Here is an 18,989-nt window from a genome sequence, read left to right on the forward strand (position 1 = left end):
ATGTCAGTTAACTTGTTGTTGCTAGGCAGAATTTGTGGAGTGACAAATCATGCAATAATCAACGCGTACAGCAGGGGAAATAATACCATCTGACATAAAGATGTGTGTTCTGTGGACTACTTTTATTTTTATTGATTGATTTTTTTTTTTACAGCTGTTTGAAAAAATGGTTATGTATGTAAAAGAAAAACAAAACAGATCAGGCTATTTTTACATGACATTTTTGCAGCTGGTCGAACAAAGAAAATACTTTTATAAAAGGCTAGACGATGTTTAAATTTACAATTAACCTTAACTCATTCACTGCCATTGACGGCTATAGACGTCATAAATTCATTTAAACTATTTCTATTAGTTTAACATTTTTTTCCACTTTTGTTAACAAGAGTATGAGAACCTCGATTTTTTTTGTACATTTAAAACAGATATAAAATTTGTGATTAATCGTGAGTTCAATAAAAAAATAAAATAATTGTAATTATTTTTTTCCAATTTTTAATAAACTTTTTTTTATTTTTTTTTAAGAAAAGATTATTAAAAATTAGGGGCGTCAGGCGTTTTGCATGAATAGCCGTTCTTTTGGGTGATAAAAGTGCCACGATTAGCATGCTAATTAGCGTTAGCGAGTCAATGGCACTTTCCATTGTGCGTTGTTAGCCTTGAGCTAGCTACGTTCAGGAAACAAGCTAAACAAAGTGCGTTTACATTTAAGCGTGCACTACAGTATGTGTAATTTTTTTCGTTTTGTGTGTTTAGTACTTTTTAATGTCTCCATTTGTCCATTCTGTCTTGCAAACCAGACTGGAGTAGATATCATGACAATTCTATAAATTGAGGCAGAATTTATTGTCAATCAAATCATTTTGAATAAAAAATTGTTCCACCCCTAATTTTTACAGCTGTTAAATTAAAATATAAATATGACAAAAATCGCTTTATGGCGGATCCGACTATGTTTGCAATTTATTTCTTATCAAGTTTATTTCGTCCGTTTTTATAGTTCATTCTGTTTTTTTTATATTTTCATTTTACAGTACGTGCTATTTTTATTCATTAGAAAAAAACATTTGACCAAAAGATTTGTTTTTTTTTTGTTCTTTTTTTGCTCATTTCAATGAGCAACATTGACTTCAACTCGTATTCATGGCTCACAATTGCGAATTCTGCCTAGCAACAAGCGTGTCACGACGCACCGGCTTGGGAAATAGTACGAATATTTCAACTATTCAAAAGTCTGCGGGCCAGAATGCTTTCATGCCAGTGTCACAATGTGGAACACACACACACACACACACACACACACACACACACACACACAGTCATGAATATTAGGACACACTTGTCACTGAGTATCTTGCTAAGTCACTAACATTACGTGTTGAGTGCAAAATGTTAAACAAGTGACCGCACACACACGCCAACACACACACACACACACACACACACACAGCGTGTACAATCAATCAGCTGTGGCTCGTCCACATTATTCAGACGTCTGCCGTCGGCGCTTCGGTGTTCAGCTGCTCATGCAATATTCAGCAGCGGGATTTACGGGCGGGCTCGGGACATGTGTGTGTGCGTGCGTGCGTGTGTGTGGGATGGCAGCTCAAAATAGATTTTAAGCCCAACCTGTCAGACCACAGAAGAATATGTTATGACAGGACCAGTCTGTGAATGGGTGATGCTGCTTTGGAATACAAACAAGATATGGTGGTATGGAAGTAAACAAGCATATATTCTTTATCCTCTATTAAAAAAAAAAAAAGAAGTCCAATATTACAGTATCTTAATGAGCCACTAACAGTAGTAGTAAAAGACATGATTCTTCTTCGTTTGTGTCCGCATGAGTGTATTCTACTGCCTCCTAGTGGTCAAGACGGGCACATCAGACGGAGCAGCATCGTGATGTGTAAACTGTTTACTTCTTTACATTCAATTTCATTATGTCATTATTTAGAGTCAGGTTTATTATAGTTTTGTAATTTTCATTTTAGTTAGTTTTGATTTCGTTTAGTTGATTTTAATTGGGTGGGTCTGTTTTTTTTTTTTTAATGCTTTATTTCAGTTACTTTCAGTATTAGTTTTAGGTTGTTTTTTTAAAAGGTATATTTCTTGTGGGCAATATTTAAAAAACACAAAGGTAAAATTCATTAAGTACACTAATGAGTGTAGTTGTACAGAACATGATAATAATAATAATAACGTTTCAGATACTTTGGACTTGAGATTTTGTCACTAATCTCAGACACACACACACACGCACACACACACACAACAGGTGAGTCAGTGAAGCAAAGTCTAAACTCCTTGCTGGCGTTTGAGTGTCAGTGGATCATTAAAAGCTAAAGCTCGCCTCCTCCACAGCTTTTTTTTTTTTTTTTTTTTTTTTATGAGGAGGATAACTGAAGAGAGAAGGAGGTGTTTTCTACTTAGCGACGTGGGAATGCCACAACTTGAGAGTTAAAAGGCAAAAATCCAAACACTTTCATCCCGTTTGTCTTTGTAGAATAGAATACGCGGCTACCTGGGATATATAAATTATGAATTCATATTAATTGGTTTGAATGTGGGAGGTGAGAGAAGCAGCGTGTGAAATATGGACGCCAAAAATGGGATTGTCATTTCTAATCTGGTTTGAACCGAGATCCAATTTGGTTTCAAAATGTTTATCCCTAAAACAATTTGAAAGACCGTTCTAACATCATGAATTATTTATTTATTTGTCAAGAAAAAATAATGTGTCATAGGTCAATAAGGAAGCAAATGTTTATGAAAAAAATGAAAACATCTATCATTTCCATTTCACAAGATTTCATATTTTTTAATAAATAAATTATTAAAAACAGTACTACTGTAAACTACATCTGATTTCTCTTTTTTTGTGGTAAAATCATCGTTTTTAAAGATATAAACCAAATGCTAGCTTGCGCTGTTAAATAGTAAATCTAAACAAAACAAAAATATTTTAAATGAAATAATATTAAATTACATTTGATTTATCAAACTATTTTTAATTCATCATTTTTAATAGCAACAAATGCTGTCGGAACAAAAAGTTCATGAGAAGAATACAAAAATATGTATTTTATATTTTACATAAATTCCTATTTTAAATAAGTAATAAATGTGTTAAAACATTTGAATTATTATTAATTATTGTTAATTGCAAAAAAAAAAAAAATCAGGATCACATGCTCACTTGGGTTCATTAACTTGTAAAGTAGGTCTTGTCAAAAAAGCTTAATTCATTTTATACTTTGCATTGAATCCCATTAAAAATACATGAATTAAAATGATGTCAAATGAAAATAAAGTGTTTTATTTCTACATTGCGTGTAACTCCAACATATGAATTATTCAGGAACCTTTTTTTTCTTCTAATGACAAAAGGGAAGAAAAATGAAAAGAAAGACGCTGGAAAAAAGCGTCATTATGATGAGGGCAAGTCGTCATCATCATCATCTTTTTTACTCCATAAAGACCTTGAGGATGCGCATCTCATCATCATCATCATCATCATCATTATCATCATCTTTTATTGATAGAGGCCACCAAGACCTGGTATCAGGCTTCTTTTCATCTAGAATATTTTTGGCAGCGGTCTCACTGTGCCGCCTTTTAATTAGTCTCACACACACACACACACACACACATACACACACACACACACACACACACACAAACACGTAAAAACACGCACACACGTGCTTATCTGGGGGAAGATAAATGATACGATCTGGATAGCTCCCAAAGAGGCGCGAGAATTTTCTTCATATTTTCCAAATGAATAAAAGATGAATGAGGAGGAGGGGCCACGAGGAACGGGAACATGTCATGCGATGAGGGCAGGAAAAAGGGAACGAGCAGAGGACGGAGAGAGGGAAGAAGAAGAAGAGTATGAAGAGGAAGAGTATTATTTCATTTTTTTGCAATTTCTAGTGCAATTTTTAGTTCATTCAAGAAAATTTTATTTTATTTAATTAAATTAAGCTAATAACCACTTTAAAATATTATTAATATAAAGTGAAACCTCGATATAACCAACGAAACAACAGACAGAAAACAACTCAAAAGTCCGTTAGTTCTGGAATTGGCCGCAATTCTCCACAGAACCAGTGAGTGGCACTGTGGTGCCCTCAACAGACAGAGTGTGTCACGTGCTTTCGGGTTGCGCCGTTCTTGTCACAGATAAAAAGACTTGAAGTAGACTACATAGAGCAGGCGATAACGCGCCAATGTGGCGGCCATGTTGGGTGTGGCGATGCTCCCGTCAAAGGCCGTATGTGGCGGCCATGTTAGCAGGGGAGGAGAGTACCTTCAAATATAATGGAGAATTGATGTTAGCTTAGCGTTAGCGTGTGTAATATCTACCTATTTATATCTATGGCTTTTATTTACTTTTATTTGTGCTACAGTACACAGTTGTTTTTGTAAAGCCCCTGTCTAATTGTAACGGAGCTAAAAACAGGAAGTGCTACCATCATGGTTCATGAACGCGACCAGCTATATGTTTTTATCCTCCCCCAAGCACCAACAAGCGAAGTGGATACATTGTAAAACGTTTCAAGCAGTTTCATTTTTAAAAACTATTTATTTACAATAACTTGGTACTGTACTGGGCATTTTTGGGCAAAAAAAGTATTTTAATGTAATGGACAATCGGTTATAATGGATGATCCTCTCAATTAGCATTGTAAATCGAGGTTCCACTGTACAACACACCTGCCCATGAAAACGGAATTTACAATGCTTAATTAATCATAGTGTCATTGGTTGTAGTTGTGCACTGCATAACAGGTTGATTTATTTATTTATTTTATTTACTCACAATAAAACAGCCAGCCAAATAGTGCTGCCATCCATTATTAATGTCTGTTAAGTCAACATTTGGACACAAATCAAACAACTTCCATGTCATAAACTATGCAGAGAAAAGGAGAGCGCGAATGCCAAATAATAAATATAACAAATCAGTGTGCAAAAATAATAAACAAGACAAATTAACATTCGAGGAAATGAATCAAAACGGAGCCGCTGGTGCCAAATGAGAATGTCAACATTTGACAATTACATCACTAGAAAACGTCCCAGATGTGACCAAAAGAAAAAAAAAAAGTGGAATTCACTTGATGGAGGCCTGCATAATGAGTAGTGTGAGCTACATTAGCAGAAAAAAAAGCTGAGTAAAACAATCGGGTAAAAAGCCGTTTTGGACAATAACGTTCATTAGTGAGAGTCCCCGCTAATCTGCTAACGCGGCCAAGTGGAGATTTGGAAGCGTTGGAATCAACTTCTTTTTTTTTTCTCCCCAGGGCGCGGAGTGAGAACGTTCATTTAGTGACGGGAAATCATTGCTCTATGTGCTTGTGTGATTATTTTTTAAATCCTTCTAATGGCAAGCGAGCGCAATCAATGTTCTCAGAGGTTGTGTGTAACGCGCTGTTATTATTGTGTGATTACAAGTTAGCATGCCGATGGTCGCCTTTTAGAAAAATGCAAACCAAGAAAGGAAGGAGGGAAGCAAAGTAGATAGACGCAAAGGAAGGAACAAAGATGTAAGGATGCATGAATTAGAAGTGTTTCCCCTGGAGGAAAAGCTGCAAGGAAGGAAGGAAGGACTGAAGGAAGGGAGGGAGGGAGGGAGGCAGAAGGAAGGAAGGAAGAGAGGAAGGAAGGAAGGAAGGAAAGAAGGAAGGAAGGAATGATGGAAAGGAGGGAGGGAGGCAGTAGGAAGGAAGGAAGAGACGAAGGAAGGAAGGGAGGGAGGGAGGAAGGAAAGAAGGAAGGAGGGAAGGAATGATGGAAAGAAGGAAGGAAGAGAGGAAGGAAGGAAGGAAGGAAAGGAGGAGGAAGGAATGATGGAAAGGAGGGAGGGAGGCAGTAGGAAGGAAGGAAGAGAGGAAGGAAGGAAGGAAGGGAGGGAGGGAGGAAGGAAAGAAGGAAGGAAGGAAGGAATGATGGAAAGAAGGAAGGAAGAGAGGAAGGAAGGAAGGAAGGAAAGAAGGAAGGAAGGAATGATGGAAAGGAGGGAGGGAGGCAGTAGGAAGGAAGGAAGAGAGGAAGGAAGGAAGGAAGGGAGGGAGGGAGGGAGGAAGGAAAGAAGGAAGGAAGGAAGGAATGATGGAAAGAAGGGAGGGAGGGAGGCAGTAGGAAGGAAGGAAGAGAGGAAGGAATGAAGGAAGGAAAGAAGGAAGGGAGGGAGTGAGGGAGCAAGGAAGGAAGGAAGGAAGGAAAAGCAGGTCTGAGGGAGGGAAAACCTCAGACCTGCTTTTCCTAAATGTAGGGGAAGGCAGAAAAAAGGTTTCCGCGAAGGAAGGACAGAAGCAAGGATGCTAGAATAAAAAGCAAATCTGAGGGAATGAAGGAAGAGGGAAGAAATTAAGGCTGTCACATGGGGGGGGGGGGGACATTTCAGGGAGCCAGTGAGGCAGGAAAGAGGTTTAAAAAAAAAGGATGGAGGGAACCTAGGACCCAAGGAAGTCAGAAAATGAGCTTTTAAGCAAAAGAAGGAAGGGTGCAAAATAAAAAAGCAACATATAAAGCAACTCCAAGGGAAGGAAGAGGGGATGAAGTTAGAAATGAAGGCGGGAGGGAAACGATGGCAAGGAAACACCTGAAAAATGTAATAAATGGATTTCTTATCAAATGTATACCTTTGGCCCACCCTGCATGCTCTGTTAGCTATGTATGCTATTGCTAGCTATTGCATTGGAGCAAATACAGCTGCAATTGAGCAAAGTCAGCCTGTCAGTGTGTGTGTGTGTGTGTGTGTGTGTGTGTGTGTGTGTGTGTGTGTGTGTGCGTGTGCGTGCGCGTATCCTCCAGGACTTTGCTGTGTCAGCGCGCCGCTCTTACATAATAATTAAGATTCAATAGGAGGACAGGACGTGTAATGTCAAGTACAAGTAGCATCGACTAGACCTCTTTTTAGCCAGCATCAAAGGATTGACTCAAATTCTTTAACTTTTCGAGAGAATGTGATGAAGATCCAGTGGAGGTTAGCACAAGGTTAGCGTTAGCGTGGACGCTTAGCCAGACAGCGATTAGTATTGAATTACTTGAAACGTGAAACGTTGTTTTAGCGTAGCTAGCAACGCTTAGTTTCGAGCTAAGCATAGCATCACAATATAATGTGTTGTTGTTTGTATTTTTTTCTATGGTATTGTACGGTATATATGGTAATTATTTTTCTTTTTTCTAAGGAAGTGGTTCCCAAACTGTCGTAAAACTAAAAAATCGGACCATTTTGTTTTGTTTTGTGCAAATATTTGGCGATTTATTAATTTATTAGAACTACGGCCTAACCAATTAATCGGCCGATATTAGCTCTTTTAAAACGGGCAAAAATCGCAGAGATTGATAATTGTTTTTTGTTGTCAAGGGACCAAAATAAAAATTGTTAATCATTGTATGTTTTTAAAATGAATCAGTTATCGGAATTTTATTCGGAATCGAGCCTGGGGCCTAAAAAAATAATCCATATCGGTTGGGTTCGAATTATCATTATTGATATAATTTCATGAAATGACACCCAAGGCTGTCTTTGAGGAGCTAATGCTAATGCTATCGAAAACTGAACCGAGATTACTAACGTCAGCATCGCTTCCCACGAAGAAGATTCCCTGGATGCAGGAGGAGGAGTACAACAAAAGTGGGCGGCGTCCAAACAAAGAGATGCTCTGGCCGCCTTCTCCGGCATCCTACTCCGCATTCCCGCAGCGCGAGCATCCCTTGCGGACAAAAGAGCGAGTGTCCCGAGCGTTGCCAGGCAAACTCCAAAAATGATCGTCTACAAGGGGGCTTGATACTCAATGCTCTTTGTAGTTTACAGTCTTTCATATAGAATTGACATAATAGAATTAAAAATAATTTAACAGTTTTGCACACTTTGGCCACCTGGGGGCAGTAAAAGACAGATGGATATATATATGGTTCGATATTCGTGGATTCACCTATTTGCAATTTTTTTTTTAGGAGATTTGCAATTTTTTATTAAAAATAAATAAATAAATAAATAACCCTGCACTTATCTATATATCTATAAATGGTATAAAAGCAGGGCTACTGACTTCCTGCTTTGCAAACAAGTGCCCAGAAAACAAGAATGGGAGCGATTGTGTGGTTGGAAAGAAAATGTAGCATTTAGCCCAGCGCTGCAATAAAGCATCAAGAAGACTGATTAAACGTGTGGGCGAAAAGCCACATGTGACTTCGAGAAGCATGGCCGCCTAATAGCCTCGCGCCTTCGAGAATCCCCCCACGGAGCCCTCCGGGCACGGCAAGAAATGGTGGCGGACACGGATTAGCTAAGGAAAAAGAGAAATCACTGCTCCCAATTAAGAACAAAGACAATCACGAGGGACACTAAAAGCTGAAACGAATAACATCAGCACTGAAACGTGAAGCATCACTTCAATAAGATAACCAGGAGTTTGTGTTAGCATTGAGGCTTATCTTAGCATACACATTTTAGAATAACAATCATAGGATTCAAAGTAGCATAGCTTAGTTTAGCATATTTAGCTAGCCTAGCTTTACCATTTTACCATTTTTTTCCAGTCTAGCTGTAACTTGCTCAATGCATTGTAGTAAACCCAGATTAGTTTAGCATTGTTAGTCGGGTTTTAGTTTAATATATGTATTTTAAAACTTAATTAGTGACCTTACACTTGTCTAGTTAAAGTCAATATTAATATAAGAAACTTTCGAGTTTATCTTAGCATGCTAAATTCATTGTAGCATACCACAATGACAATTTGGGGCTTTGTGTGCCCTTTCCAAATCATATTTCAGAAAGTTCTTGGACCACTTTCATATATATTTAATTTAGCGTCACAAAATTTGTTAAGATATTGGAGTATCATGTATTTAAGAGCTAAGTTTAGCATGCTAAGCATACTAATTTCAAACCATTCGCATACATTGGAAAGTAGCTACACCACTTTTAGCATAATCATGCTATTATATTGGAATATTTAAATTACATCTTAGTTTAGCATATTTAGTGTACCTATTTCAAATACCATATTGTACGTGAGAAAGTTGTTGAGCCTCTTTTACACATACTGAGCTGAGCATAATTAGTTAACAGTTTAAAATTGCAATTTACCTTGCGGGAGAAAAGTTGTTGAACCACCTTCATATAGAATTAGCTTAGTATTAGTTTAGCTGTTAAATTAGCATACTATCCTCCAGCTTAGTGTACTTATTTCAAATACTTTAGCAGATGTAGGAAAAGTTGCTGAACAACTTTTAGATGTATTTAGTTTGCATAATTCGTTGATTTATTATCATAGCATATGCATCCTTTTACTTAGTTGAGCATATTAAGCGTAGCTACATATTTTGTATTATATCTTGTTTTCATACAAACGTATTATGGTCGTATAAATGCATATTTATATTTAATATTAAAAAATATATGGATTAAAATCAAACCAAATGTGGATTATATTAAATCTAAGGTGGGGCGTTCAGAGAGTGGGGGAGCATCCCTCCTCCATCACACCACATCACTGCAGGCGGCCCATGCGCCCCCAGTCGGTCCTGAGCCCGACCAGGGTACCTGCCGCAGCAGCCCGGTGTGCCAATTGTGTCATGGATGCCACCGCCCGGGCAGTGACTGCTGCATCGGTTAAAGTTTTAAAACAACGCCGCATGCATGCGGAAGGCGGTGGGGGTTGCAGCGGCGGTCTCACCTCGGGATGCAGTTCGGGGACGAGCCGTCGATTTCCCACGTTGCGAACAAATTCATCGGAACCGGTCTGTTGAGAGCCCCGCTGCCGGGGAAGCTCAGCCGGCCACTTCTCTCCGCCATGGTGCCCGGGTCGCGTTGGGCTCAAGTGTTGGACGCGAGTCCGGGAAAAGAGTGGCGCCCCTCGGTCACGCTAGTGCGACGGTCGAGGACGAGCCTCGGTGTCTCTCCGCCGCCAGCCCCTCGTCGCTCAGCTCGGCTTGGTGGAGGTGCGGTTGCCGGTGTGGTGGCGGTAAGGGCGGGGTGGGGGGGGGTAGCCGAGCCCGGTGAGGAGCGAGTGCCCACCACGCTGCTCCTCGTCCGGCATATGAGGGCGGATTAGTGGTGCACATGCAGAGGGGAGGGGCTGAGCTGGAACACACTTTTTTTTTTAAAGGGGAAAAAAAAGGTGTTATGAATACTATTATTGTATCTGGAATGAACTGTGACGTCATCATTTCTACATTGTAAAAAAAAAAAAAATGTATATAGGGGCATCCTAAACGTCTCAGGCACCTAATTGCATTGTTGATTTATCGACTTTTAGATAATTTTTTATTGATTTTAAACAGACACATACACGTGCCCTTTAAGACCGAACTGAATTCTAAATCACACCACGAGGTCTCTGCAAAGTCAAATGTAACAGATTGTTCATGAATCTATATTGCTTTTAAGATTGTTTCCATCCATTCAATGTTATTCATTGCCTTCCCCGGGCAACATTTGACCTACATTCACTTGTTTACTTAGCAGGTTAATAACTCCTTGAGCTCAGGTTACTATGCACAAAGGATAAAAATGTCCACTTGTTTTCCAGTACAATCTCATTCTAACTTTTACTCATTAAAATTCACTTTACTCAGCTACTAATGAGTGCTCAAAAATCGATATTAATCACACTGCCCCCAAGTGTACATCGCAAGTATTAGAATACCAACAAACTAAATTTGGATGAAAAAGTTTTTTAAAACATACACGGTCTCTAAAGATGAGTCAGTATTCAGCATTACGGTTAGCAAGGGAGCGTAGGATGGACTTTATAGGGATTAACATCACATGGAATCAGCTTAACTCTAAGAATCATTAAAAACAAAGATGGCGCTCATATTTTTTTGCTTTTTAAAATCAGCTTAACCGGAACACAGCATGAGACATCAACTTGGAAGGAATCTGCAGTTATTTGAAAAAGTTCTCAAACAGACCGAGTTTGTGAAAAGTTTATTTAGACAACAAATAATGTGAAACAATCCACAAAACAAAAAAAAGTTGCTAATTTTGCCATCACAAAAAAGTGAGTGAGCTTTTATTTTTATTTTGAATGAACAAAATGGCTGATTAGAAATCGTGCGTGTAATAACGTCCTGACGATACGTCAAAACAGTCCAATAAAATGCATCTTGTTCAAAGATGAGGCCTGCACGGAAATAAGCACACTCACCCTGATGCTATTATGGAACACGGCTTAAATCATACAAAGGGCAAACATATTAGAAAAAAAAAAATTCTCGTGGAAGCACGTCCAAAATAACTAAGAATGACAAAAATAAAAACGATAAAGAGGTCATCCCATCATGGAATTCAACAAGGACAATCATGTACACGACTTTTCGCCTCTCAATGCTTGCTCTCCGCAGAGGCCGAGCGGGATCGCGAGCGGGACCTGGAGCGGGAGCGCGACTGGTTGTTCTGCACAGGGGGCGGGGAACGGGATCGGGAGCGGGGGGAGCGGGAACGGGACTTGGAGCGAGACTTTGAGCGGGATTTGGAGCGAGACTTGGAACGGGAGGGGGAGCGGTCGCCGGCTTTGGGGCCGCCGCCGACGCCTCCTGCCGTCTTCTTTTCCGGGGTTCGGCTGGGCGTGCGAGAGCGACTGCGGCTCCTGGAACGGTTGCGGCTGCGGGAGCGGCTGCGCGAGTAGCTGCGGCTGCGGGAACGGGAGCGAGAACGGCTCCGGCTGTGTCTGGAGGGGTGACAAGAAGATCAAAGGATTTAGAGATGGATCAGATTCCCCAACTAAAAAGCAATCATTTTAAATCCTAAACGTTGTTTGAAACCCTGAACTCATTCGCTCCCAGCCATTTTCACTGAAGCAACAACCTTCGCTCCCGGCTGTTTTACTGGATTTTGACTGATTTGGCCCACAGAATATTGTATTCTATTGCTATAAAAACATAGAACCTTACCAAAAGAAAGATTAGAGTCTCTTCTTTTATCAGGGAAAAAAAGGATGGTTGTATGCGTTTCCATTTTGCAGCAATTATTAGAATGTAACAAAGTTTCATAATTAATCAAATTCCAGGCAAAAAAAAAGCCTGTAGCAACATGGCCCTGGCTGATTTTATACTCTGCTGCCACCTGCTGGCAGTTTTTGTAATAACTACAATTGCTTTAAGCAACCTCTTCAGGTCGGTTCTAATAATTTGTTTAATATAAATATAATAAATACGTTTTGGGGGAGTAGGGACAAAGTATTTAAAAAACGTATTTATACGTTTTTTGGGGTTGGATTAGTTTGTCTGCAAACACCAATTTGAAACCCTAACTTTGGTTTAAAACTAGGGCTGAACAAATCAAATTCAAAACCCACATTGCAATGTAGTAGAATGCAATTTTCAACATCGCCACAGATGTAAACTGGCGCCCAAATGTAAAACTAAACCTGGCGATTTTCGCCTTCGCTTCCAGCCTCAACTCACCCGCGACTGTCCTCAAAGATCTTAATCTTGCGTCCGTTCAGCTCGGTGCCATCCAGCTTGGAGATGGCGGTCTTCATATCGCTTCGGGATGCAAACTCAACGACCCTGCGGCCCAATCCCGAGAGAAATGAGTCAGCTTGCGTTTTGACAGAGAGAGAGAGAGAGAGAAAAAAAAAAAGGGCACCCGACAGCTCACCCTTCGTTTTTGTTGGGCCTGTGTGCGTCAACAAAGGTCACTTCTCCAGCTTTTCTCATCAGGTCTTTGAGGTCCTGCGTGAAAGCACGAGTTAGAACAAGAGCGGCACACGGCGGCCCCCTTGGGAACCTGAGTTTTGTTCACACCTAGAGGGGAGAGACATGAGCACACAGCAACAAAAGCAACACACACACTCACTCACTCACTGGGCTAGTCTAGTGTGCCGACTGTCCCGCTAAATGTGTTGTGGGCTAACAAAAAAAATTACGTTAAAGCTACTTTACAAACAAAGCTGTCGCTATAACAGGCCCTTTTCCACCGCGTAGTACCTTCTCGGCACACTGGGGGGGGGGGATTACGATTGCTAGTCGAGACAAAATGACCGACAAAACACAGCTAATCGCTCCTTGACTGAGCAGATTTGTTCGGTCATGTTATGACTTGACGGAAAAACAAAACGCGATTTTTATGCTAGCCCAGTCACTGGGGCTGCAGTAATGAAAAAAAAAAAAAAAAAGTGTGGTTCTACGGGTGCGGCGTGGATTAATCTGCAGTTTCGCCAGCCAGTAACTCACAGTGGAAATGGGCTGTGCAACTTTTTGGGTGCAAAGTATATGGTTGGAATTCAACAAAAAAATTAAGCTATCCGCAGTTTTTAAAAAAATGAAAAGGACCCAAAAAAAAAATACACTAAGGTCCTTATTAGTTAAATATTAAGTTTTGGCCCATCATGTAGTGTTGACGTTTTTCTACAGTGCAGGGGTGGGCAAAACAATTATACTTTAATCTAGCTCACTGAGCAGTTATATCATCTAGAGCAGGGGTCGCCAACATGGTGCCCATGGGCACCAGGTAGCCCCCCCAAGGACCTCAGAAGATGGCCGCGGGCCTGTTCTAAAACTTAAATGAATAAATAAACTATAGCGTGACATATTGACATTTGTTTCCAACCAAATTAGACCATTGTCGATAATTATTGAAAAATTATGATCAATGTCTAGGCAAATATATTTCAGAAGTACGTATGGAACGGGTAGGCCTTGGCATTAATTTGTCACAAAGAAGTTGCCCTCAAAAGGTTGGCGACCCCTGATTTAGTCATGTTTGCTTCATCTACGTAGCCGCAGCCTATTAAAAATCGGTTAGTTAAAACGCATTATTTACTCATTTCATTATCGCGAGCTACACAGGGGCTGACTTATAAATAGGAAATTTTAACACTTAGCCAAGTCATCTGTCCATTGAAAAAATAATAATAATAATAAAAAAAATCTAATGTGGCACAACTGTTTGCCCACCCCTGAAAATGTTCTGGGCCTACACTGTAAAGAACTTGCGGGCAGTGGTAACCGCTACCCAAAAAGAAAAAGAAAAAAAAAAACACAAATCACATGAGTTGTAATGCTACTTACCGTGTCCATTACCAGGAAGACATTAGCATAGCGCCACGTGTCCAAATAGCAAATGGGAACCAATGCAGTGTTAAGCCCTCGAGAAACGACCTCGACCTCCAGGCCTCCACAAGTACGGAACCACCAGAGAGCAAGAAGTAGCAGTGGGAGGAGGGGGCACTCAACACCCCGTCACAGCAACAGAAAAACACCCCAAAGAGGGGCGGCTTGTGGCCCTCCCGCAGATTTGAGAGGGCGTTACAGCAGTCGGGGATGCCAGCCCACAGAACCTCCAGACCGGCTTACGGACCTCCTAAGGCTACCGTATCCTGCGCTAGACCACTTTCGCCCGCTACCGGGGCCCAGCCAAGACTTTAGACCGGCGGCAACTGCGTGTAAGGAGAGGCACCAAATGGACACTATTCAGAACATAACCAGGAGAGAGGGCACGACACACTTGTGAGCCCTCCGTGGAGGGCGTGCGTTGGCCGCGTTTTGACACAAGCTTGCATCCATACTAGGCTGTTGATTACACTAGACAGAAACAGCAGTTAGCTGCTGCTTTTACTCTCGCTCTCTCTGGGAGAAAAAAAAAAAGAGAAGTGCATTGTTGGCCAATTCGCTAAAATGCTGCATCAATTTGGAAAAAATAATCTAGTTGTATAAAAACTAATAGTACTTAAAAAAATGGAGTGTTTGGAATGGGTGCAAAGGCCAAGACTGGTCTTACCTGCCAGCTGATTCGTGACGACAGGTTCTCCACTATCAACCGGTGGTCCGTGCGCACCGGAGGTCCATACCTGCACATGCGGCAAAAGTGAGCCAAGTCGAAATTACATGTTGCTGCCATGACATCTGATAGGCGAAGCCAGATTAAAATTTCTTGACAATATGTTGCATCTCTAAACATGGCATAATAATCGCATTTATGGAATATGAGTTAAGCAGCAAAACGTGCCCGTTTTTATCCATCTCAGGGGGCGGCCATTTTGCCTCTTGCTGTCGACTGAAAATGACATCACAGTCAGGTAAGCTCAGGTAACAACCAATCACAACTCCGCTTCAGATGAGCATTTTTTTTCTCTCTTAGATGTGAACATTGCTTGTTGGTTTGCCGCCATTGCGCCAACTTTTGATCCCTGCTAAATGGTAAGGCAGCTATTTTACACCAACCTCTTTCATAATCAAATTGAGTGATTGGTTCAGCTAGGGCTGGGTAATACATCAAATTGATTCGATTAATAGTCATTTTAAAAAATCGAATTGTTGAAAATTTGCCAAGTCATGTAATAAGAGTTTTGTCGTCTGGATTATTAAAAGATGTTGTTCTTATGTTTAGTTCCATCCAAATGTTTTTGTGAGTTGTAATTAAATAAAAGCTCCCCAATGCTGGATGGGTGGTTTATAAGACATGTTTACAATAGCTACTAACTAAATTGTGACATTTAAACAATGAATGTTTAAGGTTATGTTTTTTTATTTTATTTTAATTAGATTAAAATAGACTACAAATCGTAATCAGCCTGAATAACTGGGGGGGTCGAATCAAGATTTTAAAATTGCCCAGCTCTCGTTTCTGCCCCCCAAAAAAAACAACCTGCCTGTACACTTTCAAATATTTTACGACAGTGTGAATTCTTCAATGATGCCCTCATGTACCTGGAGCCACTACTGCGCGATTGCCGATAACCACTAAAGCCTCCCATTCTGGAGCTGCTGCCTCCGCCACTGCCGACGACCCCCCTTCCTCTCCTGGAGCGAGCGTGCTCGATGGTGACCCTGCAATAAACGAGGGTGAGGGCAAAGTCCATGTGAGCGGCAGATAAAACAAACCCACATGTGAACTTTGGACAGCAAAGGCCTTACCTTTCACTACACAGTTCTTTGCCATTTAATTCGTACACGGCGTCATCTGCATCTCTGTGATCGTCAAACTCCTGGGAAAAAAAATATTCAAAGATTACATTATTTCCTCACAAAACTCAGATTTTAAATGTATTTCCCCCCGTTTCGCTTAAAGAAAAATACAACTGCAATGATATTTAGTTTAAATATTTTGTCCTTCAAAAAAAAAAAAAAAGCGCAAATGGCAGGCGAGGCTGACCACAAATCCGAATCCATTCTTCAAGTTGATTTCGCGGATCCGTCCGAACCCCTTGAAGAACTTCTCCACGTCCCTCTCTCTGGCGTGCGGGCTCAGGCGGCCGATGAAGACTCGACTGCCACTCATGATCTGTTAAAACGAGAAAAAGACACACAAAAAATTAATAAAACCAAATGGTTACAAATACTAAGCTAATGAGTGACAATAGGTGAACAAATTTTTGCGTTGGCGGCAGTTCCAGTTGGATATGAAACTTCCCTAGTTTTTAATCAAATTGATAATTTAATTAAACAAACCCAAATCAATCATTAAAATGCCCGTTAGCTACAACATTATGAAAAAAATGTTCAAACTTTTTTTAAATTATGAATATAAATCCATCACCTTAAAAAAGGTAAGCAACTATGGTCAAAAATGTAACGTCAATCCACGTGATTCGACCAGTTTGACGGACACTACAGTCTGTTGTGTGTAACAACCACTGTGTTGAACATACAGAAATATGTTTAAACTGACTGTGGGGGCATTCATTCATTACTGAAAATCGAGCAATCGACAATAAACTTCCCTATCATTATACACGCAATGCTATTCCTCACCTAATCAAGTTTTTTTTTCGACTTAAAAGTAGAGTTCGATGGTAGATTCAAAGTCCAACACAACCGAAACCATTCGAGGCCTGGTTGATCCTTAACTACGACGACGTCGCGATGATTCTGCCCAAATAACCGCGGCTGCAGTTGTAAAGCATGCAAAGGCAAATTTACAGCAGGCATTTAGCATTCGAACGATTACTTGACTAAAAGGGTAGAAAATATTATAGGTTCGCTTATTTTTTGTGGAATAATGCATTGCTAATAATTTCTAGCTTGCCACGATGTCGGTTAGCCGAAACGAGCTAACACGCGTTTAGCGAAGGAAACTCCACTAATTGCGGCCAAATTCGGACAACGCATTACACAACTGAAGAGCTAATTTTTATGCCAGCCGTGTTTTTGCGCCGAGGGCTCACCTCTGTTTGGCCTGGGAACGTCTGCGGTTGAACTGAAGTCGTTTAAAGGCCTCTGCTGCTTTTTGCTTCTGCCTCAGCCTCGACTGCCTCAAAATGGTCAAAATGGCGAACGGGAAACTGGTTAGGCGAGTGGATGTTATGAATCCCACTCGAGTTCTAGGCTGGACGCGCCTTCCTGAAATATGATTGGCTGCTGTACCACTCCACTGAAAATGATTGGCTGTTAGTTGTACCACTCCACTGGAAAATGATTGGCTGCTGAGTCCAGTAATCACAAACTACTCTATCCAGGCGGTAAGAACTTAAATATGGCGGCGTTTTAATAAAATACATGCTATTTATTCTCAGCCTAACCAATTTGCTTTGCTTTATTTTGTACAAATGTGATACATATTTGGAATCACCACCAGTCGATCATATTGCAGCGGGGCGTGTCCCGCCTAGAACTCAATCAAGATGAATAACGCTACCATTAGAGGGAGCTCACGTACCAATTGTGGGACTGTACGGTTGAGACGTTCAAAATTCCAAAATGAATCGTTTTTGTATTCTAGAGTTTAACAACAATATATGTAAACATATATATCATTGAAACACAGTGGTCTAGTGAGGAAAGGCCTATTAGAACAACTGAACATGATTTTTTAATTAATCTGAGGCAGGTGTGCGCTGAATGCCATTATACATGAGTTTAAATGTGATTGGTTAACTCAGCCACATCCCAGTTCTAAGAGGGTGTGCACACTTGTGCAACCACCTAATCTCAATTGTTTCTTTTTACTTACCCTCTCTGATATGTTTTTTCTTTCCCCCAAATGAGTTGTACAGGTTTAGATTAATGGTGTATAAAGTTTTTAAAATTTTATTTTTTATTTCAAAAAGCCTTTAGGACTGGCCAATTTGCTCGAGAGAGCTCCACCTCTAAAACAAGCCAATTTATCATGGCAAGAACTGTGTAAAAAAGAAAAAAAAAAGTCTGTAGTGCTTGATCCTTGGGACTATTTTGTTTGGATATGTAATCAGGGCATGGGAACAGTTTGAAACAGTGAAAAAAAGCGTAATATGTCTTTCTTTAACAACAACAACGACCAAAAAAAAGGCGTTCGAAAGCTGTGAGTCACTGTTGAGACATTCAAGCACGAGCAATAGCAGGTCCACACACGAGGACGGCGTCACTCCAGAGTCCAGACCGCAACAAAAGAACAAGAATCGCTGAAATGGAAAAACAACACACAAAAAAAACCCCACTTGCGCGTAAGAAGGAAAGAAACAATCACTAAAGGTTCCACGTGTTCAAAAGGCAGGAAGGAACTGGATTCGTGCACACAAAAGCGTTCCCGTATGCGAGGCCCCGAGGGAACCTCTCGCCATCCAAAGTGTCTCTGAAGCATCAAACCAAGTCTTTTTTGTTTTGTTTTACGTGTTACTCTGCTGACGCAACGTTGGGCTCTGGAGAAGAGACAAAAGCAGCTGGGCAAAAGTACTGTATGTCATGTGCTTTAATCTGGAACATCACGCCTCTAGGGGAACTAAGACCAAAAATTATGAAAGAAAGAAGTAACGTCTGATTAATATTGTTGCATAAGAATTAAACAGAATAATTAATTAGCATGTTGAGCGAAATCGCTATCTGCTACAGACTGGAAGTGACTTTGAAGCTACAGTAGCGAGTTGCCTGCTAATACGGCACGTCATTTACAACAAATACCACCTCAAAGAATTCCAACATCATGAGCAACAATAAAATGCGGTAAGCCTAGTAGGTCTAGGTCTTCGTCGAAAACAAGTCAGGTTTTACTCTTAAAGGTATATTTACTCTTACTGTAAGCCACTCTAACAATATGCACAGTTTGA

General features: G+C 40.4%; 2 protein-coding genes across 6 annotated transcripts in view; both read right to left on the bottom strand.

Annotated features, from left to right (window-relative positions):
- pacs2 (phosphofurin acidic cluster sorting protein 2) overlaps positions 1–10,053 on the bottom strand; it is a 35,846-nt gene extending 25,793 nt beyond the window's left edge. For all 5 annotated transcript variants that reach the window (XM_077560110.1, XM_077560114.1, XM_077560112.1 and 2 more), the window contains exon 1: positions 9,699–10,053. In XM_077560110.1, the coding sequence (XP_077416236.1) occupies positions 9,699–9,817 (119 nt within the window). In that variant the 5' untranslated portion in view covers positions 9,818–10,053. The remainder of the gene's footprint in view (positions 1–9,698) is intronic.
- Positions 10,054–10,937: 884 nt separating this feature from the next.
- On the bottom strand, positions 10,938–17,290 carry srsf5a (serine and arginine rich splicing factor 5a). Its single transcript, XM_077560116.1, has 8 exons — positions 17,136–17,290; positions 16,124–16,252; positions 15,886–15,956; positions 15,679–15,798; positions 14,750–14,819; positions 12,629–12,702; positions 12,433–12,537; positions 10,938–11,696 (listed from the first exon to the last, which is right to left on the bottom strand). The coding sequence occupies exons 2-8, from the start codon at positions 16,247–16,249 to the stop codon at positions 11,351–11,353; spliced, it is 912 nt and encodes a 303-aa protein (XP_077416242.1). The 5' UTR covers positions 16,250–16,252; positions 17,136–17,290; the 3' UTR covers positions 10,938–11,350.
- Between the last annotated feature and the right edge of the window lie 1,699 nt (positions 17,291–18,989).

This window comes from Vanacampus margaritifer, chromosome 1 (assembly GCF_051991255.1).
Source record: "Vanacampus margaritifer isolate UIUO_Vmar chromosome 1, RoL_Vmar_1.0, whole genome shotgun sequence".
Taxonomy (NCBI): domain Eukaryota; kingdom Metazoa; phylum Chordata; class Actinopteri; order Syngnathiformes; family Syngnathidae; genus Vanacampus; species Vanacampus margaritifer.